The sequence below is a fragment of the Mastacembelus armatus genome, chromosome 4 (genome assembly GCF_900324485.2).
Source record: "Mastacembelus armatus chromosome 4, fMasArm1.2, whole genome shotgun sequence".
NCBI classification, from domain to species: Eukaryota; Metazoa; Chordata; class Actinopteri; order Synbranchiformes; family Mastacembelidae; genus Mastacembelus; species Mastacembelus armatus.
In genome coordinates, this window is record NC_046636.1 from 22,478,351 (window position 1) to 22,503,290 (window position 24,940).

General features: G+C 39.4%; 2 protein-coding genes across 3 annotated transcripts; both read left to right on the top strand.

Annotated features, from left to right (window-relative positions):
• Window positions 1-1,126: 1,126 nt before the first annotated feature.
• On the top strand, window positions 1,127-10,827 carry tm6sf2b (transmembrane 6 superfamily member 2b). Its single transcript, XM_026305309.1, has 10 exons — window positions 1,127-1,206; window positions 2,984-3,087; window positions 5,241-5,338; window positions 5,477-5,580; window positions 6,181-6,263; window positions 6,688-6,812; window positions 7,511-7,612; window positions 7,939-8,031; window positions 9,880-9,999; window positions 10,591-10,827. The coding sequence occupies exons 1-10, from the start codon at window positions 1,127-1,129 to the stop codon at window positions 10,825-10,827; spliced, it is 1,146 nt and encodes a 381-aa protein (XP_026161094.1).
• Window positions 10,828-16,118: 5,291 nt separating this feature from the next.
• hapln4 (hyaluronan and proteoglycan link protein 4) lies at window positions 16,119-23,086 on the top strand. Of its 2 annotated transcripts, none has more exons than XM_026305184.1 (7): window positions 16,119-16,234; window positions 17,565-17,697; window positions 19,336-19,525; window positions 19,823-19,995; window positions 20,176-20,291; window positions 20,689-20,875; window positions 22,695-23,086. In XM_026305184.1, the coding sequence occupies exons 1-7, from the start codon at window positions 16,193-16,195 to the stop codon at window positions 23,084-23,086; spliced, it is 1,233 nt and encodes a 410-aa protein (XP_026160969.1). In that variant the 5' UTR covers window positions 16,119-16,192. The 2 variants fall into 2 exon arrangements, with proteins under 2 accessions (XP_026160969.1, XP_026160970.1); XM_026305185.1 differs by having other exon boundaries at window positions 16,198-16,337; window positions 17,562-17,697.
• Window positions 23,087-24,940: the final 1,854 nt, after the last annotated feature.

Consider the following 24,940-nt stretch of genomic DNA (forward strand, 5'->3'; position numbering starts at 1 on the left):
TAGTGTCAAGCAGTAATTCCAGGCGCTACATAAGAGCACATAAACAAGGGATATATTAAGTGCTGCAGAAATATTTTCCATTTGCATTTAGGGTCTGTGCTGCGAGCTATGTCGCAGTCAGACAGACATGCAGGAATGTTACAACTAGTGTCACACTTTTTTTTTTTGCCAATTCAGCTGCTGTGAGCATGACCCCTGAGCAAGTTAGTTACTGTGTTGTACATGCATTCTCAGCTCAGGGGTCAGGCCTCAATTTGCAATAAAGACACCAAAAATGTATAGTTATGAAACTCAAACCTGAGATCTGTTTCAATTGTGGGAAGTTAATCCAATTACAATTGGACTGTGTTTTGGACCTATTACAGTGCAACCAATGTCTCTATATGAGAAAAGTTTTTTTTTTTAAGACAAGTTCCCCCACATTAGGAGTAAAAAGAGAAAGAAATAAAGAGAGCGTACACAAATAATCAACATTGCAGCTTTTCAGCAACACCTGAAAATGTTCAAATAACCATGCTATTTTGGAAGCCATGATTTTTTTCATTTTGACTGGCTTGTACTGAAGGTTACACTGTTCAGCATATTGTCACCTGTGTTCTCAAAGTTGGAAAGCGTAACATTTGTAAGCTTTATATTCATTTCACTACACCACCATAGAACAATATAACTTAAGTGTGTTACTGAATCTCATCCTATTCACTAATGCGATTTATGCAAATCTCTGGCAACACCAAATTGCATAACTTCACCCCAAAAGCTTCTTTGTCTCCACTTCATTATTTTCCCAGTGAAGGCCATGCCTGACTCAGGCCAGCCGTAATTTGATTAATCCACTGAAAGGGTAGCCAGACGGTAAGAGACTGTTCTGCTTTTTTTTTTCATTTTATTAAAAATTGAAGCCCCCATTTGGATATTATTTAATTGTATTAATATAATGTAATGTTATCTAAATATTCATGGAATATATTTCATTTTTCATTAATATATTGATGTCTTTAAATAACTCCAAAATCAACTTGATCAATGATTTGTACCTTTCTTACTGGTGGAACAATTTATTACTGGCTTACCACTGTTATATGTTCATCATTGCTGCAGGCAGGGGAATTGAACAACATTTGAAGAGATGGAGACTTTAGTGTTTTTGTTTTCATTTTTTGCCCTTGGCATTCTTTATACCATGAACACTATTCCTGAGTTTCAAGAGTAAGTTATAAGTTATTTACTATTTTTTAAATTTCTGTCAATAGTCTATATCCAGTACAGGTCCACTCATGTTTTAGCTGTAAATCATGGCTTATTGTAATTACTACTACTACCACTACCACCACCACTACTACTACTACTACTACTACTAATAGTAATAATAATGAAAACAGCATGCAATCATTAATTATCCTAGAATTTATTCATATATAATCATAAATGTATGTATAATAGTGACGTTTCATTGGATGACAGACAGTATACTTTACCACCACTAGAAGACACTGTAAGCCTAAAACTCAAGGTATATTTCTGTCTGTAACCACTTCATAAATTCTTATTATGCACCGCTAATTCCATGAGTTCAATTTTCAAAGTGAATTTCCCAGTTGTGTGAACTCTTTAAATTATTAAAGATGACATTTTTGGAGGGGCAACAGAATAAACAGAGTACAAAGAAGGCAATGTGAACAGAATTAGTGAAGATGATCTGATACGATGTTTGAGATAATTAGATTTCCAAGCTGTAAGGAATCATTTTCTCATTCAAGGCTAATGTGTTTTGCCTGTTTACTGTGATACTGCCTTTGTAGTGCTGTCTACTATTGATGATTACATATTACAACAGTGTAGGCTGAACAAACAGAGCTTGTGATAAAATACATAGTCCACTATACCCCCATGCTTGTTTTTTTCTTTTTCTTTTTTTTTTAATGTAAGATCTAATTTCCGACAGACTTTTATTCTCCCAGTGTGTGACTGTCTCTGTGGACTCTTTTTTTGAGTGTGCGGACATTGACAATCAATACAGACTGCACATAAGAGTTTGATAAATTGCTCTTGACATACAATATGCCTCATGCTCATCCACTCTGCAAACAAACAGTATTGTGTGCATAAATCTTTCTGTACTGTTGAACTGGAGAGGTAGAGAGGGAGCTTCGTCTTCCTTCTGTGAACACACATTGTGCGTTTTCCAAGGATGTAATCTTGTTTACTGGGAGATATCTTGAGCGCATTAATCTTTTCCAGTGCAAGGCGGCGGTACCTTTGACCAGTAAACATGGAGAGCAGTACTGAACTAACATGGCCTGAGCTTGCTGCTTGCTCCTCTGACTATGATTAATTAAGCCTTTGTAAAGCTGGGTTTTAAGCCAATGGTAGGCATACCACCACAGCAATATGAGAGGTGGAATATTATAACCTTAAGTTTGACAAGGGAGATATCTTGCAAAATATGCTGGAAAGGTACAATAAGGGATAATACTATCATCCTGTACCTTTTTCTTTGGAATTAAAAAAATCTGGATACCTTAATCTGCCAAGCTAGTTAATCTGAATGTTTTGAAAATGTTAACCAAGCAGTTCAAGACATAAAATACAATGAAAAAGACACAAAGTGTCTGAGGTGATGCTTGAAACTCAACTGTATATTTTTAAAGCTCAGAAATTGAATATTAAGTTACTTATACTCGGTTCTCTTAAAAACTCGAGCTGCCTGGAGATCAGTAAATTCCCCTCACACATCTGCGTTATTTCTCTTTGGGTGTCGTGTGATTATCTTTCTCACTGACTTCCTATTCATCATCATTTACTAATTTAGCACTGTGGAGAAGAGTAGCACAACTTCCATGTGAGAGACAAATTAGTATAGAGAATGAAGCAGAAAATCAGTAGGAGAATGCTTAAAGTGCCGAGTGTCAGCAGTGCTAAAAACATGGACTATGTGTTGTTACTGTATTTATCTTGTTACATTTCCCTGCTCTCTGCTTCACAGGCCTTATGTGATCCTGGAGATCGGCGTTGCTGTGTTGGTGATTGTGTTTCTGTTCTACTTTCTCATCACTCGTGGCAACCCACCTAAAGATGCCTTGTTCTTTGGTAACATCTATGTGTATTTCCTAATTTTCTTGCAATATACTGTATTTCCTAATACAGTGAGTGAGGTTAATAACTACTATGCATTGTGCTAGAGCTGATTTCAACTCCCACTAAAGATTTTCCAGAACCTTCACTCACCACTCACTGGTTTAGAGAGAAAACATGGATTCTATTCAACGTGATTTAGCCTGATATGTTGAAAGCTGCTTAGATTGATCAGCTTATTCAGACATTTCTGAGGTATGACTGACTCAAACCCTCTGTAGTCTGAGGCCCTTCACAGTCCTTGTACTTACACAACTTTTCTTTTCAGACTGAATCCTTGATTGACCCTGAAGCAAAAGGAACATATTTTTGCAAATGCTAATACAGGACTAGACTCTACAGTCACTGATCCTTTATAATGCCATTCAGACTCCACCGCCGGCTTAGTCTGAATATGATAAGGACCTTTATATTCATTTTAACCATGTGACAGCAGCAGCTTGAGCACTTTACATGCACCTTTAGTTAAGCTTTTTTTTTTTTTTGCAACAATTTGTCTGGAATTGTGCTATGTTTATTGGTGCATGAAGTGCATGAAACTATGTCCTCCATTTCTAGCAGAGGGTTTCCTCACATCTTTGCAGATGATGCCAGGGGCTATGCTAGTGGGACAGAAACGAGGTGATATATCGGCACTGGGTGCCTAAGGCAATGCTAGTGTTGTGTTGGAAAACCATAACAATGAGGGCAAAGCTGTGGCAGGCTCTTCTGAGTGATAGAGAGCCATAATATCTCTGCTATCTCACCTGTTAGATGTCAGAGATAAAACTGGTTGTTTTCTGGATTACAGAAACATCACAAGAGACAAAATATATGTGTGTGTGTGTAATATGTATGTTTGTGTGCAATGAGTGTGTGAAGGGCAGATAAGAAGGATGCAACAGAGAGATTTAAGCTGTGGTATCTGCAGACATTTCTGCATCACAACACAGTGATTCTTTTCATGATGACATTCTGCAATGTCCAGGCAGCAAATCATTGTAATGGCTCTTACAATTTTTTCCCCCTATGAATGAATGAGTTGTAAACCCCTGTTGCAAATGCATGTTCTTTGCCCAATGATTATGTGTGGATGCTCTAATACTAATACACAACGTATACTATGTTCTGTCCATCTACAGTTGTCAGTGGAGTCAGTGCATGCAAATTGAATTCCCCCAAACAGTCATACCCTCGCAGCTGGTGTGTACAGTTGTAGCCATGGATGAAGGGTCCATTGCCTCATATTGTTTACTCCATACGCTGATTCTATTGTTGTGATTATGCACTGAGCTGTTGATACCAGGACTAGTCAGGGTATTTTTCCAGTCAGTGAGCTTGTTGTATGTTTTAGCAGTTCATCGTGGACAGAAGAGGCACCCTGTGATACCCAAATTGGTTGTTATACGCCACAGTTATATCATAATGGTAACTTCTGTACTCTGCTGACTACTGAGTGCTTCTGGTCTAGTCACCAATCATTTTACCAGCTTGCTGAGGTATTTTTTGTTTAGAGTTTTAGTGAGGCCCACATGTCATCCATTTCCCACTTACAATTCAATCCTTGTGGACATGGCCTTTCAGTTCTGGGCTCTTAACCCAAAGCAAGAAGAAGGTTGTTCACCACAGACTCAATGTAAATATGCCCCCAGCCTACATCACCGCTTGAGACTTAATTTTCTCTCCACACGCTCCCATAAATGAATGACTACCGGGTTTAAGGAAATGTTTAATTTAATTTAAAACATAGTAAATAAAATGCTTGAAAGAAACGGGGACTTAGACAGAGGTTGAACTTCAAGACATATAAGGTTCTTTATCTTTCAGGTCTTAGTGTTCATCACTCATATACTGTATGTGTATGTATTTTTTCAAAATAAGTAGACAAAGCAAATCGAGTAATTCCATAAAACATCAAAATCACAGACGTGTTACAGAGTAATGTGTTTAAAGTTAATAAAACAGCCTAGTGTGTCCAAATGTTAGTTTTAGGAAATCTGATGCTAACCACGTACCTCCCTCACTTGTGCCTGAAACAAAATGTGTTTTACCAAGTAGCATTTTTTAATCTCCAGTGTCAGATGGATTATTTTTATTTCCTTAAAACAAATGTTTTTATTCCTTTACAGTTTTTGCTGAATTTTCTTTTACTTGTGTCATTGACCTGACAAGTGCCTTGGAGCATGATGGCATTATCTCCGGCTTTATGGGATTCTATGAAAAGACAGTAGGTTTCTCATTTTCACATCTAATGATAATTTCAACACATTTTTGAAACATAAACACACTGAATAAACTGCATGTTAACCAGCTATCATTAGCATGCTGTTAAACTGTATTTGTACATGTAATGTCTGTGTTTCAGGGTGAACCCTATCTGGGAACACCCTATGCCATCATGATGTGTTACTGGGATGGAATAGCACACTTTATCATGTATCTGATGATGATCAGCAGAATAACCGACAGGTAGGTGATGCTGAAGTCAGTTTAAGTCATGTCATGCTCATTTATCTTGTGCTCCATCAGACAGTGCTTGCCTCAGATGACTTCACAGAATGAGATCTGACTGAGCAAGTGGGTTGTGGAAGCTTTATGTAACTACATCTCAATGTAACAGGAATGCATTTCAGTAAAGAGATTCCAGTTTTTGACAGAGCACCATATTTTGGATTTTCGATGTTCTTAAAGACATAGTAGTTAGAAGCAAATTTATCTTTGAGATTCATGGTGTGCATTTATCTCATAAAATCCTCACTATGGCTGGAATAAGACAGTATTTTTAGAGAAAGTGTCCTCTAGAGTGAGTTAGTCATAAAGAGCAGTCACTGAGTTCAAGAGTTCAGACTGAGCATTGCCTTAGGGCAGGTGCTATCATGGAAATTAAACCCACTTTTAAAAAATGTCTACCTTCTTATCACTGGGAGAAATTGTTCGGGTCTTTGTATTACGTGAAACATATATGATATATGTGTAAGATTGTCTTAGATGCTGCCTTCTATAAGACCTTCTATCTTACACTCATTCTGTACAATAGTATAATTACTCTTGTTTGTCTCTCTGTCCCAGGAAAGCCTACCGCACCCTGGGCTTGTTCTGGGCTGGCTCTTTGTGTGCCAACATGAGCGTGTTCATTACCGGGATAGTGGCAGGTGAGCCTCATCTTCTATTCCCCCCTCTGCCAGTCCCGTGATGACAAGCTTTAATCAAGCGAACATCTGCACTGCCGTGTACCATCAGTGTCACAGTTCAGGCTGCCAACAAAACACATGCGCCCCATACCTCGCCTGCCGTCACAGCCCACAGAACAAAGGAGAAAACAGACTTAAAGCATCTGTTGTTGGCATTTCAAACTGCATATCTAAGTGTCACAAGATCAAACTCGTCTGTAGGCAATGTGTTGTTCTCTCTGTTGTGTTATCACATGTTGTACTGTATACTTTTCTTTGAAGTTCCCCAAAGAGGTTTTAATAGGACATTTAATTAACAAGTGACACTGACACTACAGAGTTTACAAAGTATTTTTGTACGCCCAAATACAAATTAATAAACAGCATTTTCTTTTTCTACCCGCAGGTAATTATGGGTCAGAGATCCGTCCAGCCTTCTGGCTCAATTTTCTCTTTCTCTTGATGCCTATATGTGCAGCCATCACACTGTTCAGAAGGCCAAAGGACAGGCCACTAATTGGCGGATACAATGTGAGTTCAGTGCATAAACTGTTAGACACTGATTTGAATGTGAAGAGGTTAAAAAAGCTTGTGCTTGCTGGATTTTCCAGTGATGTAGTCAGAGTGATCTAAGGAACTAGTGTTCACTTTAATCTGGATAGTTTGTTAACATCTGGAGCTACAGTACTAAATCTTAACATATGGCCCATATGTTAGATACCTTTGTCTATAATGCATCCAATACAGAAGCTGACACTCAAACACAAAATTATCTTGAATGGGTCATTATTTAAAGCTGAGTTTTATGATAATAATGCATCATATGACTACTTGTATGTGAGGGGGGTCACTTCTACTAGATAGCCCACAGATAATTATCACCTAATTCCTCAGCTGCCATCAGCTCTGGAGGTGCGTGCGCCCTTAATTCAATGTTTTGGTTTTCTGGCTGGCAGCTTTATTGTTCAGTTTTACTCTCACCATTTTCAGCAGATTTGTCAAAACTTTCATAAACTGACCAAACAGCAGTTAAGAGACTCGCTGGTGAAAACAGTAAAGGGCTCCAGTTCAGAAATCAATGAATTACTATGGAGTGAGAAGCCTTGTTCATACGTCGATTCATTCCTCTGCTCAGCTCTCATTCAAGTGAGACAGCCAGAACGTGCTCTGAAACCATGACCTTGACTAACCACTTCTGCACTGTACGTTGCGTTAACATCTCCCCACAGGCCCAGCATGCTCAGAGCATGAAGCTGATCTGGCGTCCCTTGGACCTGATCCTTGTGCTGCTCCTGTTCGCTGCCATGACCTTCACTATCCTCAGAGGCTTAGTGAGTGTACATCACATTCATTCATTTTAAGTCAGCAGCAACATGCAATGATGCACTTGCAAAGTTGTCTAACAAGAGTCAAAGATTTACACAATATACAATTTTAGCTATTACAAGCAAAAATGTTCAACTAATTGAGCCACATGAGACTGTTATGTTTTTCAGTAAAGTTTTTCACACTACGTCTCTTACAATGTTCAATGTCATTCTAGTTAACAATTATTCCACTGATGATTTTACTGTCAATCTTTCCTACATTTCAGTCTTAATGTTTGAATTGTTGACACAGACTGCTTTATATTATTAGTTGTAACTGCTCTGTGTAGGTGGCTCTGGACTCTCCACTAGAAGCCTGTTCCATCTACCTGAAGCACTATGAACCCTACCTGAAGGACCCCGTGGGCTACCCCAGGGTCATGGTGGGTGCTTTTATTCTCTTTCTGTCTTCACACTCAGCCTTTGCACCAGCAGCACCCAGAAACTCCTCTCCAGTGTATTTTAAATAACCAGCTACATAATGGACCTCTGCTTTCATGGAAATCACAGTGTGCTGGAAGCTTGCCCTTATCTACTCGACTCTTTGAGTTTGCAGCTGATTAAAAAGCCATTTTTCATCACTGCCGTTACATCGACTGGGGACTGCGAGTGCATCTTTGTCCCTCTCTTTCATTTGCTTAAGATGGATAACAGATTATTACTGTGATTGGCGGTGTGTCTGATTTCCTTTTTATTTTCTCCTTCAGACCTTACATGACCACGAGTTTTATTTGGTGTACATAGCTTTGTCAATAGGTTATCCAAAGACATTGCCAGGGCTGCGGTCCAGGCACAATTGCAAGTCATTGATCAGACAGACGAGCTGCATGCTGAGATGTTGATAAGCTAATCCCTCGCCCAGAGCCCCCCTTGTCAGCATCACACTGGGTGGGAGTTGTGTGCAGCATGTTAAAGTATGTCTTGGTTGCCTTTGCAAGTTTGCCTCATGGGCGCTCACGTCCATTTGCATTTCTGGGTTTGAATAAATGAAAAAAAGTTTGGTTTGTTGCACTGAGTTACAGTGTTCCTGCAGAGGCTGACCTCTTCATTCATTGATGATGATGAGCAAGATTACGATGGCAGAGCTAAAAAGACATTTTAACAAAAGACTCAAGGGCATATATGATGAGCTTTCAGACCCTGTGCTGAACTCATTATAATCCAGCTAGACCTCAGACTAAGAATGAAAAGAAACTGTTCAGCGGTATAATTTGACAATTTTATAAAATGGAAAACTGCCTTTCATGGGCCAAACATTTTAAGTTGAAGGTCAAGACAGTCTGTAATGACCCTTGTGTGGAAGTGATAGTGCAAATTTGATTTGAGAGGATGCAGAGCTGGAAAGTTACAAAATAATCACTTGAGATACTGAGACATTAGGTATTTTCATTTTCTGAGAACTGATTTTATTTCTTTACATTGCAGAGAAGGATGTTGCACTATTTAGTTTCCTATGTTTACCTAGTGTTTTCTTAATGTGCTTTTACATCTTATTTTAATTTACTTTATTTTATTTAAATTTATTTTATTTTAAATGTCTTTGTTTTTAGATGCTTTTTTCCATGCTTTTAATGTAATTATATGCCTTGTAAAGCACTTTGAATTGCGTAGTGTATGAATGGTGCTATACAAATAAATTTGCCTTTGCCTTTGCCTTTAGTGGCTGCATGTGTTAATCAGATTGCAGAATAAAATGATGCACTGTATGTTGGATGTAATTGGTCCCAGGAATACCTGGCCAATATTCAAAATTAAAAATATTAAGATAATACATTTAATGGTAATTTGTTAACCTTTACGTTTTACTGGTAGTGCTACTATTATGAAACATGGACTAGGAGTATGTGTTAGTATGTTGAGTAGGTGAAATACAGTGTAAGCCAAAAGAGAATGTTGGGGCCCAACAACAATACAGAGTGACAGTGATGGAGGTGGAAGTCTTGGTCTCTGTTAGTCACTATATGCAGAATCCCTATTTACTGGACTATAAGCTATAATATACACTACATTTCACCAGTGTCAACATGCATAATGCCATGTGTCACATACAAGTCAATCTTAATGTAGAGGAAGAACTGTTTGGAAATTTAACACATAAACGTTACCACTAGTCTTTTGTGTTGTCTTCTTGTGAAATATTAAAAAGGTTTGAACCACTGCTTTTAACTATCAAATGTAAGATCATGTTAAAGAACTTCATGCAAAGAACAAAGTTTCATTTGTTTTCACAGATGCTACACTTGTTCTTCTATGGACTACCCCTATTGGGTGCGTTTGTTTACGGTCTCCTCAAGCCCGGGTGCACATGGATGTCAGACTGGACTGTGTTCTTTGCTGGAGCTATAATTCAGGTAACACCATGATGGCAAAGTGAATCTAGTTTTAATACATATGTTAGGTGTTACTAAAGTAACAGTGAGGTGCTGTTGTTGTATTGCATTAAGTGATTGTGATGATTATTGGCCTTGAATTGATTAAAATCTTCAGTAATATCCTCAGCACAAAGGGGTCTGGCATGTGTCACTGCAATTAAATTCCTTATGAGCTCTCAACCTGCCAATAATTACCTGAACCACATTTATCCTTTGAAGATTTTCTGTAATAAACAAGCTCGTGGTGCTTTCTCTCTATATTGATCAGATAGAATGGAGAAGATGAAGAAGATGAAGGCCTTGATTAAAGGCCCAATTTATGAATTATAAATGGTTGTAGACTCTATCCTCTTTATATTCTAAATTTCTACATATATTTCTGGAAAAAAAATACTTAAAGTAATGTTTTCCTGTGGAGAGTTTGTGAAAGAAAGCAATAAGGCATTATATGATCTGCCATTTGAAAGTAAATATTGAACAAAATAGGCAGTGTATCATTCTGGTGGGTGCAATATACAATATTTGTATATGACAGTGCAGTCTAATCTCTTACTCTGTGTATGCTTACAGTGCCAGTGGGCCCATATTGGGGGATCCCTACATCCTCGTACCACAGCTCCATTTCGAATCCCAAATGATGCTTTCTGGTCAGTGCTAGCAGCTAACTTGCTGTACACAGTCACTCCCATCCTGGTGGCTTTCCGAGTTCAGAGTAACCCATATTTCTTCCTGAAGATCGCCCCTTTCCCTGGGCAGACAGGTTTGCCAAACAGTGAGGAGAAAGACACCAAGTACAAAGACAAATGAGAATTTTTATTCTTGTTTGAGTTGACAAAGCTGACAAGTTCATTACTTACCTGATGATTCACCTAATGCTGTTATATTTTAAATGCCATATTTCAAATACCAAAATACAAGATTATTTTGCTCAACGTATTTTGTTTTATTGATTATTTAAATGTTTGCTTTCAACACTTTGATTATTGCCGTGCCTGTATTACAGCCACTGCTCAGTGAAGTTGGTTTGTGCAGCAATACTTTTAGCCATGGTAGTGTCATTGTGATGTTGGTCAGCTGTTCAGCCTTTTGCTCCATCGTCCTAGTCCAAACTGAAATATCTTAACAGTCATTGGATGAGTTCAGAACACAAACGCTACCACAACACCATGAAGTTAGGAGTATAAACTGTCTTTGATTAGGCTTTGCAGAGTGTATATACAAGTGTCTTGCTGTGAGTAAAGTGCACATAGATAACAACACCCAGTATCCAAAATCTTACTAATAACTGTCTCCTTTAAGGTACTCCTAACATTAGCAGACAATACACCAGACACAAAGGCCAAAGCAGTGGGCAACAAAGACCAGACAGTCCTTTAACCTTAGCAAATCACACAAGCAGGAAAAGCGCGTGACTGGAAGGTCCATTTAAGGACATAAATAAGACAATCTAGTGACTGGCAGGAGTAATGGTGTTGGGCAGCAGGTGCACAGGGGAGTGGCAAGCAGAAACAGAAGGGAAAAGACAGAGGGAATGCAGTGCTAGGGTCTATAAGTAAAGCAGGGTCCCATATATGGTGAGAAATAGGAAATGCAATGTTAAAATAAAAGCATGATAGACGAAATATGTGACAGTTGCTTTTAAATTTAGATATCCACAGTGCCAAGAGCAGGAATGAGTATTATTAATCCCATACCTTTTTATGCTGCATGTATTTACCTATACTGTGAAAGATTTCAGGATTTGGTAGTAATATTCATGGTTTCCAGATGATGAATCCTAATGACTTTGATAAGTCTTTGACTTTTCAACAGTAGAGTCAACGCATATCAACCATGAGGCTGACATTTGTCGTTTTTTATTGAAATGTCTTGGCATCTATTAACTTTGGCTCAGACATTGATGTCTCCCTCAGGATGAATTGTAATAACTTTGGGGGTCCTCTGACTTTTCGTCTAATGGCATTAGCAGGATAAAAACTTTCAGTTTGTCTAGTATTCTGTACTCTGTCTCTAGTACTTTGGGTAATAGCCAAATACCAGTTAAAGTACATATTCCCATTATCCTCAGTTGTACTTAGTGTTTAGTGCGTATTATATGAACAGCATCACAGAGGTACTAACATGTATGTAGACCCTTGCTTGTTAGTTTATAGAACCTGTTCACTATGACTTTCCAAATCAAGAAAAAAAGCTGATAGGCATTAAAGCACAGGCTACTGGTTACTTGGCTTATTAGGTTAAAGGGAATTAAAGCATTGGTTTCTGTCATTAGCAGCATGCTGCTGAGGTTCCAGTGTTGAGGTGATAGCACTGGACTTTAGCAAATGAACAGGTTGGACCTTAAAAGCGACATCATCAAGAAAAGTGGAAAACATTCAAAATGTCTGAAATTTCAAACAGAGCAGAAGATAAATAATGTGAAGTAAAAAAAGCAAATATTTTTCCAGGCTGTAACTACAAGGTTAATGCTTAATGTTCTGACTGAATTTATACTACAATTCCTGTGTGCAAATCAGATCAGATCTTTTACAATACTTAATACATAAATATTTACAAATCTAAATTCATATACTAACTAACTAACCAAGCTACATTTTGCAGCACATGGTAAGTCTCCCCCCTTACACAGGTACAAATACCTCTGTTGCTCTATTTTGCTCCTAGATGTCAAATAAAAACAAATGTATGTTGTTGAGGTTGGAGTTTGTTATGCAGCAGTGACTGGCTATATGGCATATAGTCATGAATAAAAGCCCACAACAATATTCTGGATGACTGAGCCAGAGGAGCTTTAACAGTGTGAGTGTCTTGAGTGGAGCTGATAAACAGACCGCAAAACATCTCCTGTGCATCCGACCCTATATAAAGGTACATGGCAGTTTTCTTTGCTGAAGTCTGTGAACACAAATGGAGCATGACTGGCTGTGAGGAGCTGGACTATTGTTACATTACCTGCATTAAAGTGCTTCAACTTCATCTAGTGAGCGATATAACACGGCCTATATTTTCCAGTGTCCATTTGAGTCAGAGAGAACAAAAAAGCATTAGACAGTTCAACAAGTCTGTCAAGGCTACAGTAAAAATGTTAGAATATGTTTCTAAAATGCTTATAATTGCTTCTGGCTTCCACATCAGACCACACACATGAAACTAGTGGGGGCAAGAGATCTTGATATATCCGCAATATTCTCTCCATTTTTATCTCAACGCCACTGGATCCTCCAATGATCATCAGTCAGAGCTGAGTGGAAAGGATGTGCCAACATGTGCTGCAGAATGTAATGTATACTTCAACAGCAGCTCTTGTCACTCACTCACTGAACACACGCTGCTGCTGTCTGTTGCCAAGCCTATCTCGGTTTTAAAAAGACAGCTTTTCTTACACAGTTTAAGTAGGAAAACAAGACAAGCCTCTGTCATTTTGAATTTCTTCTAATGCTGTGTAATGCTGTGTGCCCAGATTGCAAGTGTTTCATCCATTCCCTTCCTGCATTTCCTTATCCTCTTTGTTTCTTTTCTGCTGCATGCTTACTCTCTGTGGGCTCTCATCATTGTGGTTTCCAAGTGGATGAGTCTCTTTGCTTGCATAAACAAACACACTTAAATGACCACCAGGCTGAGCTCACATTTAATTGGAAGACGGACTGACAAGAGAATTGTCCACATACAGGGGTCTGTTCTTAGCATGAAAATAAAGAGTGACAAAAAAGCATATTATCACCAAAGCATGTAAGGTAACTGGCAAATGCTGATTCTGTCTCCTAAACCTTTTCAAAAATATAATAGGAATACACTTCAGTCAATTGAGTGTTTTCTTAACAAAGGTAAAAGAGGTTATTTGCACTGTCAGATAAAGCTTTTTATAAATGCAATGTAACCCTTCTTGCCACCCCTACCTCAACAATATCAGTAAACCACTCATAAGTAATTATCCCTTGTACTTCACTGAGCAAAAGGCCGACAGTCAGAGGGCGAGAGGGGCACTCATTTAACTCACTCTATCTCAGCAACTTCATGCTGAAGTGTGGCATCACCCCTGCTTGCACATGCTGTGCATTCTCTGTGTGTGACAGAGGCTTTAAATCAAATATGGCTGCTCCAAACGGCATCGTAATCCCATGACGGGAGCCACAGGGGCTCTCTGCTGCAGATGTCTACACGGCTGTGCTGTTTGCCTCTTAGAGCTGTGGAGCTGTGGCTGTGAAGAATACAGCTAAACTATTCAGCAGGGATGAGAGGATTACCAGCAAGGTACCACATTCTAAGTAAATATGTTTAGATTAATACTTTAATTGATGTATGACTATTGTAATTAAAGTATTAATGAATGAACAGCGTTGCCCATCCTTAGATCTTCATGAGAAAACAAAGACTAATGCATCTATAATATATATAACAACTTTTTTTATGCACCAGTGCACAATAATGATAGCTGATATTTACCTTAAGTAATATTTTCTTCATGATTTTGCTTTCTCACACAGGGATTTTAAATCCTCAGGTTTCAGCTCACTAAATCATTGCTAATAAACATATCTGGCCTGGGGTTGTTCTTAGTTCATTATTTTGTGCATTTCATTAAAGAATATTACCTCCCTCCTAGGTAACAGGTAATCCTAGAAAAATCATTAGTATTACAACAATATTGGAAAAAAGTTGTCTGCGGTTAATTTCTCAAGCTCTCTGCTGTCTTCAGCAAAGACCTTACTTAAACCTGCAGATAAATCTCAAAGTTGCTGATCTTGAACTTCTCACTCCTATTATGCATCCATCAGTTCACTTTCTGTGCATTCAACAGTTTTTCCTCTCTTTTGCTGTGTCTCATGCTGACAAACCTGCATGCTGCAGAGAGATCATGGACACATGACTCTAACTCTGGGAACTGCTCTCACAGTGATGCCACACAGGTCCACCTCCAGCTAGTCTACTCGGATTTCAGAAGCACAGCATACAATAATGTAACCATCAGTGTGGTTTAATTTTATTTTTTTTATCACAGTGCAGTGTAGTTCCCTCATGCTGAGTATCTTGTCTCTTCTCATTGTCGGGCAGCTATCATATCAAGGGCATCTCTTATGCTATTCTCATATAAAGCTCTCGTTGAGTCTGAACCACATGTCCATATGATGCTCAGGAGAGACTTTAGTGTCTGTTATGTCACTCCTACCTATTCTTAATCACCCATTTCATCGGTGAGTGGATGAGGAGCAGAAAGGCATGTAGTGCAACAAAGTGTCATGAACTGATGTACATGCAGCTGCTTTAGAATTGATAGAACAGGCTGCAAAAGCAAATATAAATGCTTTGTTTGAGGTTGTTGACTAGTTCTTGACTATTTACTGCACAGCAGAGATGCTTGATCTTAGATGTGAGATCATTTTCAGCACAAACTCATTATTGCCCAGTCTTCATTGGCAAAGCTAATGAAGTGACTGAAACCACTGAATACCGTGACCATTTGTACTATAATCACATTTCTTCTCGCCTTTAGTATTGTTTCAAATCACATGCTTGTTGGTCAGGTTCTTTGTTAGAATGATTATGGATCATTATCAGAGTCCTAACCAACATGGGAAATATCTTAAAGTCATGATTAATAATCTTCTGTGCTTGGTGTTTATTGATACCATTGTTTCATTGTTCATTGTATGTGTTTTATAATTATATGCTATAGTTATGCACAAAATAACTAATAACAAAAGCTGGCATACAAATATATTGGGTTAAACCCAGTCCGATCCTATAAACCAGTCACTGAAGATTATGGAACGGAGTTACTCAGTGCTTTTTAAATATAGGACCACCACTGGTATCACCAATAAAGTTTTGGGATGAATTTGCTTTGTCTAGAATAAAGAGATGTGCAGTCATAGTTTTAGCACTGACAGCTCCCATTGATTCAAACTGGCCTTAAACAGCAGCAACGTTCTGCCTGAATGTAATAAGATTTCACTGCATCATTGAAACAAACTGTGACACTCAAACCAATAAGTGGTACTCTAATAGACCTCAATAATACACAGAAAGACATTCACAGACATTAAGTCAGTGGGAAGTCATTGCAGTGATTGACTTATCCACACAGTCTGCACCAGCAAATGAGTGCTGCGTCACCAGAGGACTGCGGGACCCACAAACACCGGTGGTTCCCCTGCAGTGCGAGAGATCAGCGATGGGACTGGAAACAGAGAGGGAGGGAGTGAGACAGAGAGAGGTGAGTGCTGCTGCAGAGCAACATCAAGCCTGGTTGAGGAGTTAAACGGCGCACAGCGGCACATCTGCTTCATCCAGGCATTAACACTGTTGTGATATCCATGGTAAGTTCACTTCTGTGCTCTAACAGTGGGGCTCTGCAGTTCTCTGCTCTGCAGGAGAACTGCAGGGACGATCGCTGAAGTAACCTTGAGATGAGAGATGAGAAAATGATGCAGCAGTGCTGTTTATAGTGTGCAATGTGCATGTAAAGTAGTTGCTTTAGTAACTCTGCTTCACTGGGGCCTGTCTTCATGTTCAGATGTTATGTTGTTAAATAGGACGCGGCTATTCACAGATGGCGCTGACAATGCAGACCTCTAGCAGTGCAGAACAGCACCACATGACTCCTGCATTTTACTCTTATGATGATTGATTCTATCCACAGTGACTTAAAGGACCATCACATTTACTGTGTGATGACCTGTGCATGATGTGCTGAGATGGGTTTGTGTTGTTGCAGAAGGGCTGGGGGGCTCATTTGCAGTCTATCATGGACCCTTACCACCAGTGTCACATATGGTGGGCCGAGATACACACAAGTCTGCAACCGTGCTCTGCACAACCACTACAATAATGACAGAGAGCATGTAAAAATAAATAGGAATTGAGCAGAATAAGCAACAGTAATGTTTTCAGTAGAGTGGTCAGTGCCAATAAATAATCATTGTTCATAATCTCGTACCTTACATATTCAATGTGTAAAGTAAGCACAGCAGACACTAGATTTATTGCTTTTCTTCAGTTACCAGTGAAGATTTTGTAGTTATTCATCTCTGTATATATTCTTTTATTGGCCTTTACTGATGCAAACCCATTTCCCCAAACCACAGCATTCAAAACTCTCCAAATACTTTCTGTGCCAAACAAGCTTTATCCTGCAACTATCCTATCTCTTTTTGTCATACAGTGAGCTCCACACCTGCCAGGATAAAGCTATTTTAAACACACAACTCTCAAATCAAACACAGTAACCTTATTTTGTTGTTTTGAGAATACTAGAGTGATCACATGTTTGCTGCATTTTTTGCGACTCACTAACTACCCAACACTAGAACACTTCAGGTTGTGCCCTCTGGTGTGCTGCTTAGAGGTTGCAGCATGACTGCAAAGTGTAAGAGGCAATCCCTGTAATCAGCCAGCTTCATAGTTTATCATATATGTATAGTATAGTGAGTTCTGCTTTCATATCAAAGTCACCACTATCACCACCTTGTATTGGAGTCAATACAAGAACATATATATTAAGGTGAGCCTGTGGTGTTCCTATTTCTCTTTGTCCTTTCCAGCAGTTCTCAAAGCGACCTTGGCCTCCAGCTTTTGGGGAGATGTGTTTAGTGGTGTTCATCTTAACTTCTGTCCTCTCAGTGACATCCATGCCTGCTGACATAGAGAAGGGAAGGAGAAAGGTGGTTCATGTTCTTGGTGAGGACATTGTATTTCATGTTTCTCATAATGTTCAGTGGCAAAATGATATCATTTGTGTCCAAATGTATTGAATATATCTATACTGTACTGAGATGTAGTGATATGGCAGAATGGTTTCAGTAAACCCTGAAGGGTCACTGTAACCCCATTTTTAACTCAGTAAAGTATACTCATTAAACCTGTTCTTGGTCTTCATGATGCAGAGGTCTTCATATACAAGAAACTGTATTCTGTATTCTGTATTCACATGCAGAGCCTAATTGAACAGGTTTTAGATTAGGCATTCAGGTTTTTATGCAACATTTCAGGGTCAGTGACACATTTTTGTGAAGGTTGGGTTGTACAAATAAACTTAGAACATTGTACTGTCATTCAAAATCATCAGTGTTTCTCTTAGCAGTGTTACAAATTCCTAATATTATACCTGCCAAGAGTAACATCATATATTACATGCTCTGCATATGCTCGTTATGTATAATCTGCTGGTTTGCAGATGAAGCACAGTAACTTCAGTCATAGATAGGTATAATGTTGTAAAAACGTCCATCTGAGCTGTAGTACTCAATACGTTAAAAAAATAACTGTGATACTAGTGCAGTGAGAGGGACCTAAACCCTCCCCAACACTGCCTGTTGTAAATAGGTAGTTTGCTGTCAGGGTGTCTGTTAACCCGTGTCTCCTTAATGAAATTGTAACATGATGTTGTTTGTCTTAACATCAGTCTGTTGCAATGCAGCCTTGAGTTTTGGGAAATAACATGCTCTAAAGTTTTGATTAAACACCACTTGATGCTTTCATGGCTGAAGGCGATAAACAACTTTTGCAGAGAGCACTAAGAAGTGACAGCACTAATTGCTAGCTGGCACGGGTAATTGTAGGTGTCTTTATATGGTCACAACATAACAGAAAATCTCTTACAGCCACTCATTAAATGTTTTACAAGTTTACATCACACTTGTGTGCACGCTCTTTGGTTGTCTAGGCACACACATGCAAACACAAACAGCATCTGAGCAAGTGTCTTCCAAAAATGCAAATGAGGTTTTGTTATTGTCCGTTTGGATGAAGAAGCTTGCGTTTGACATTAGTCTGGGTTGTTTTGGTGAATTGTTCTTGGCAGGTTGAGGTTAAAAAATGTCTGATGACTGATCTGGGCAGTGGAGTGACTAAGCCACACACTGGCCGCTTTGATCAAAACATATTCTTCACTATTGATGTGCTGGATTTTCAGGCACTAATGTGACAGCACAAGTAAACAACACATGCTTTATTAGCGGATGCTGATTCAATTTCGCAGGCGTCTCGCCCTCACAGAGAAACAAAGATTAGATTTTACAATTAGAGTAAGAGTTACAAGTATTGGCAGTGTCAAGGGTGGTTGTGACTTGACTACAAATACTGGTATAGTAATCCCTCATGAACCTGGCACTTTTTTGACTGCTTACTCCGCTCAAAACATAGATTTCTGACACATATACTGGTAATGTATCTATGTGATAAAGGGACTTTTCTTGAAGTTATGACACATAAAAAGTTTCATATTAGTTTAGAGAAAAAAAAAATGTGTAAAATGTATATGTGTATATATATTAATTCCCTTCTCAATGCCCTTCTTCCTCTTCTTCGTACCCACAGAGGATGACACAGGTGCAGTGATTGTGCAGACAGCTCCTGGTAAAGTGGTAACACATCGTGGAGGCTCCATCACTCTGCCCTGCAGATTCCATCATGAGCCAGAAAACACTGACCCTGCTCGTATTCGGATTAAATGGACCAAAGTGACAGATGCACTGCAGTTTGAGGATGTATTTGTGGCACTTGGAAAGTAAATTTTCCATCTGCATTTTGTTTTGTTTTTTCTTTCTTTGTTTTGTTTTTCAGTTTTGGGCCAAAATCAACAGTAATTGATTTGTTTGGGTGATTTTATTTCACTGCCATATATTTTATTGTTATGTACAAATTAACAAATCATGTACTACCCACTACATAATACAAATACACACTGTTACACACACTGTGTGGCCCACAGAGTATACCTTAAACTATTTTTTCATGAGGAAACATTACACTTTGCTTTATGCAACTGTTATGATGGACAAAAATGTCTCTCAAACTTCTTCAGGCAGCAGCGTGTGTTTGGATCATACAGAGGCCGTGTGTTTTTGGAGCAGGCAGGTCCAGGTGATGCCTCAGTGATCATCCAAAATGTCACGCTTGAGGACTATGGACGCTATGAGTGTGAAGTCACTAATGACATGGAAGATGACACAGGATTTGTCAACCTTGACCTAGAAGGTCAGAATTTAGTACAGTAGAAGGGATTTTGCTGATGCTCTGACATATTCAGTTTGATTCTTATTTGGCTATTATATGTAGTATTGGTCAAAAACTGTTCCAGTTCATATGAGATTAAAGTGAATTTCACAATGTTACATCATCCCACTGAAGACTAGGGCTGTTTCTGTCCACCTGTAGGAGTGGTGTTCCCCTACTACCCCCGTGAGGGGCGCTATAAGCTCAACTACCACCAGGCTGAGGATTCCTGCAAACAACAGGATGCTATCCTGGCCTCCCACTCTCAGCTGCACAAGGTAAGTCCACATTCATTCATCCTTTGGTTCAAGCATGAACAATGTCTCATGTTCAAGGCAGATTAAAAGGGGCTAGGTCAGATGTTACAATTTCTAATGTAGATAACAGCTTCCATATTATAGTACATTGTTTTTTAGTTCACTTTTTAGTTGTAATGGTGCAATGGCTACTGGCTACAATCCTCAGTCAATATTGCTGTTTTAAAGCAGCAGTAAGCTGGAATTTAGAAATATGATGATCAGACCAGAACCTTTATGGTCTATCCTCCCTTTTTAAAATCCTGTATGCATTAAAGCCAAGAGGAGTGCATGGAGTCATGTCAGAGTCTTACCTCATCTTAATAATGTATCGAATCCTTTAGAATGACCCACTGCCTTACATGATCTTATTCTACAGGCCTGGCTGGAAGGACTTGACTGGTGTAATGCTGGATGGCTGGAGGATGGCTCAGTCCAATACCCTATCTCTCATCCCAGAGATCAGTGTGGCCGTAAGGACACACCTGCTGGCGTTCGCAACTATGGCTACAGGCACAAGGAGGATGAACGCTATGATGCTTTTTGCTTCACCTCCAAGCTCAATGGTGAGAAAAGGAGAGATACAGTATGTAGGTTGCAGTTGTGTGGTTATGCACATGTATTTCTGAAGAACAGAAAGACTTTGTTGTCCAATCTACATCACTATACAGCTAAATACAAACATCAAGCCCAATGTCCAGCATTGGCAGCTCATGATTTGCAGAGTTGAATTGTTCTCCTGTATGGAAATATGCTGTATAACACACACATCATGAGTGTTGGACTGTGGGGAAATGAGGCTCATGTCTCTGATCTCTGTCTGTGATCTGGCAGGCCTAAGGCCATTGGATTTAGATCAGGCTTTGTGGATTCAGCCCTACTAGGGCCACAGTGTCCTCTGGGTGCCAAGCATTGCCTTTCATCTCCCAGTTCTTTGATTTACATCACATTCCCCCAGAGAGTCTGAGTCTCTGTAACATGTGCCAACCCCAGGTTCATAAACTCAAACAAACTTAGGAAAATAGGAGGCCAGATTGAAAGTTGTGTGTCTTCTCTGGGCAGTTGAAACAAGTCTACACAGTTAAAAGGTAACAATAGTTTTAACTCTGCTGAATTACTGCAGAAAAATACCAGCAATCTTTATAATTAAATTAGTACCTTCTTGGTGAAGTTAGATAAAAAAGACTGTACACAAATAGCAAATAGACAGTAAATAGCCATGCACCTGGAGAAACAACTAGCCTGACTACGTCTTGGCCAAAAGACCAGAAAGTTAATAGTGAAGCTTTAGTGGTACAGTTGTGAAGAATGAAGACATGTTAGGTGCTCTTTCCATGTGCTTCCAGTCTTTGTGCTAAGCTAACTGGCTGCTGGCTTTAGCTTCATACTTACCATGCAGACATGACAAATAAGTACAATTTTTAAAATATGGATCTGTTCCTTTAAACACTGACCATATCAGTGATGCATAGTCAAGCATAACTGGGATTTTTTAAAAATCAGTTTGGAAAAGGATTACTTCAAAACTCTATGCAACTCTTTGTTTGTTTGAAAGGGAAAAAGTTCTTTTTTCATTAAAGAACATACACAAACCCATTTTTGGGACTGCCCAAACAATGACAAAGATGCAAAAAATGGGAGTATGACAGAAACCTTAAACGATTGCTTATGGTTTCTCCAGTGTGTTAATTATTGTGGACAGTCTGTTGTACACAGGGCATTTCAACAGAGGATGTGACTCATACTGTTGCTTAGTCCAGTTGGAAGGTATTTACTCACTGTCCCCTGGGGAAATAGGAGACAATATTCTGCCTCTCTAATAGCCACCAGTCACACAAACACACATAAAATCAATATAGCTGAGCCAAGTGCAAAGTTGAGATAGTGTACATGATTTTCACAATAGCAGCTGTTTGGAGAAACCAGCAGCTCTTTATTCTTGTTAAGGTTCTTTAGAAGCTACCTAGTGATTCAGCTCAGTTCAACCAATTCACCCACTCAGGACATCCATTTATGTAATGCTGCCAGGCAAAAAGTTTCCCCAGAGGTCAGGTGAAAGCAAAAATGGAAACGTTTTAAGAGTAATTTTGAGTTAGAGTGCTGTCCACTGACACAGTATTGCCTCTCGATTTTGAGCAGCTTCCTAGATCGTTGTTGAACTGATTTGATATTCTGAACACAGTTGGGGAGAAGGGCCAGAAAAACTGAGAATGTGTACCCTCAGGGCTTGCTTGTCCCTGGGGCTTTCCCCTCTCATTTACTTCTCTCTCTTTCTTCCCTTTTGCCCTGATAGCAATGCACTTGCTGTGTTTTCTTTCACCTTTCCACATGCTCCTACAACAAACAGCCTCTCCTCTCCTCCCCTCTCCCTATATATCCCCTCAGGCAAAGTATACTTCCTCAAACGCTTTAAGAAAGTGAACTATGCTGAGGCCATGAAGGCTTGCATTCGAGATGGCTCAGTGGTGGCCAAAGTGGGTCAGATGTATGCAGCATGGAAGTTCCAGCTTCTGGACCGCTGTGAAGCTGGGTGGCTCGAGGATGGCAGCATCCGTTACCCTATAGTGAACCCCCGGTCCCGCTGTGGAGGATCCCAGCCAGGCATTCGACACCTGGGCTTCCCTGATAAAAAATTCCGCCTCTATGGGGTCTACTGTTTTCGCAAGAACAAGGACGATCCAGCAGGTGGTTCTGAAATGACAAGAAGCCCTACAGATCCTTTGACAAGGAGCAAGAACAGCAACAGCATCCCCATGAATGCCACAAGGGTGATTTAAAATGGGAACACTAAGATCAGAAAGGGAATGCAGTTTTAGATTTGACTCCAACAACTGTTACCTAGGAGCCAGTCTCCATTCATCGCTTTCAAAGTAAAAAAATCACATACAAGATGTACTCATTTTCAGATTTGCCAAAGCGAAGAAGCAGGACTGTGTAAAATTAAGGATGACATCTTTATTAGGTTGATTTTCTTTTCGTCTCCAATCAATCACTTATCTTAAGGAGTGAGTGTGCTAGCACATCTGTCGCCGGAAGACTGTGAGATTAAACAGAAGCTTGATCATCACTCAGCCACACATCAGATCAGAGAGTCTGCCATGAATGTCCTTGTTTATGTGAGTGTGGAACACATCTTGGCCCCCACTGTTAGTGAGGAGCTCCAGTCTGAGCCAAAATCCCAGTGCCAGGGTGAAAACATTCATTACTGAGTGAGATGAGATGATCTGCCTGACTGTATGGAAACAATCCAAAATGCCCTGTAAGTTTTGATTGTACCATGTGTAATTGCCTGTATCCGGGTGCCATGCTTGCTTAGCAACTCTCTGGCACAAAATGAGTCATTTTTCTCATTAACTAAGAACAGGCAATCTCATCCTCAGAGCTGAACAGACCAAGTAGTAAATATTGCACTAGCTCTGAAATATCTGCACTTTAAATAGAGCTTTATTTTATGATAGACTCTTGTATTAGACCTAAGCAAGCATGTATTGTTTGGCTGAGAATAGTCGCTGGGGCTTAATCAGTAGAAATAAAAAGCTTCAATGATTGCTATGTACCTCACATACTGCACTTTTAAGCTACACGGGCCACCGATTGCACTATAAATGCTATATGGAGCGACCTTTATTACAGTGTGTTGGCCACTTCAAGATGGATGAATGTTCTGGAAAAAAATAAAAGCCTTGAAATTGTTGATTTGAACAACATGTGTTTGGGTACAGTTACTTTTATTTATATTGAAAAATCTGGGTGACAAATAAAAAAAACAAACAAACAGATTACATGAATGGAGAATCGGAATAGTATGCACTTACTTCCATACCAGATATGAATGTCACTAAATGGTTGGATGACCTTAAAGGAATGGATATGGAGTGCAATTGTATAGATCTTTTATCCAAAGCACCTTACAATTGGCTTCACCCGTTCCCACGCACTCAAACACTAATGGCAGCGAGCAGCCATTCAAGTCACTTTCATAACCTTTGAGAGCAATTGGAGGTTCAGTGTTTTGCTGGGACAGGTCAGGGGATTGACCCTGGGCAACCTGCTGTATCTACTGAGCCACAGCTGCCCTGTGTTTCCAAAAAGTGTGTTTAGAAGATAAAGAGTAAAACAAGTTTAAGAGTCTGCAGCCATGTTAGCAACTCTGTAAAGGTACATTATCTTGGACAAACAGCTTCTATGGGTGGCACTTCTTCAGCTGACCACAGCCAGAGCTAAATAATAGACGGAAAAAGTAATTAGGCCCTAACTGTGTTTCTAATTTTCCAGAATCTTATTTAGAACAAATATATATTTGCTTGGCAACACATCAACATACAGCTGTGGCCACCAGTCTGCTCCAAGCAACATTATCATGGTAGCTAAGGCTGAGTAATTTAGTACAGCAGCAGGAGCCCCAGAGGTTCAGGTTACATACTCACCACTATGGAACAAACAGTGTGAATGTGCCTAAGGGCTTTAAGCTGAATGCGAGCATCAACATGGACACAGTGACAGTGCTAACATTTTGACTTTTAACAAGTGTATGTTTAACATGTTTAGCATGTTCAAAATGATTACAGTTCATCCTGAGGGGAGCATGAATATCAGTCGTTATAATTTCCTGACCTTTATGGACATAAACT

Bases quoted from the DNA above. Each gene is read 5' to 3' on its own strand.
- tm6sf2b (XM_026305309.1), top strand. From the start codon at position 1,127: ATGGAGACTTTAGTGTTTTTGTTTTCATTTTTTGCCCTTGGCATTCTT. The intron at 1,207-2,983 runs GTAAGTTATAAG...TCTGCTTCACAG, and splicing joins ACTATTCCTGAGTTTCAAGA to GCCTTATGTGATCCTGGAGA. The intron at 5,339-5,476 runs GTAGGTTTCTCA...TCTGTGTTTCAG, and splicing joins TGGGATTCTATGAAAAGACA to GGTGAACCCTATCTGGGAAC.
- hapln4 (XM_026305184.1), top strand. From the start codon at position 16,193: ATGGGACTGGAAACAGAGAGGGAGGGAGTGAGACAGAGAGAG. The intron at 17,698-19,335 runs GTGAGGACATTG...TCGTACCCACAG, and splicing joins AAAGGTGGTTCATGTTCTTG to AGGATGACACAGGTGCAGTG. The intron at 20,292-20,688 runs GTAAGTCCACAT...CTTATTCTACAG, and splicing joins CCCACTCTCAGCTGCACAAG to GCCTGGCTGGAAGGACTTGA.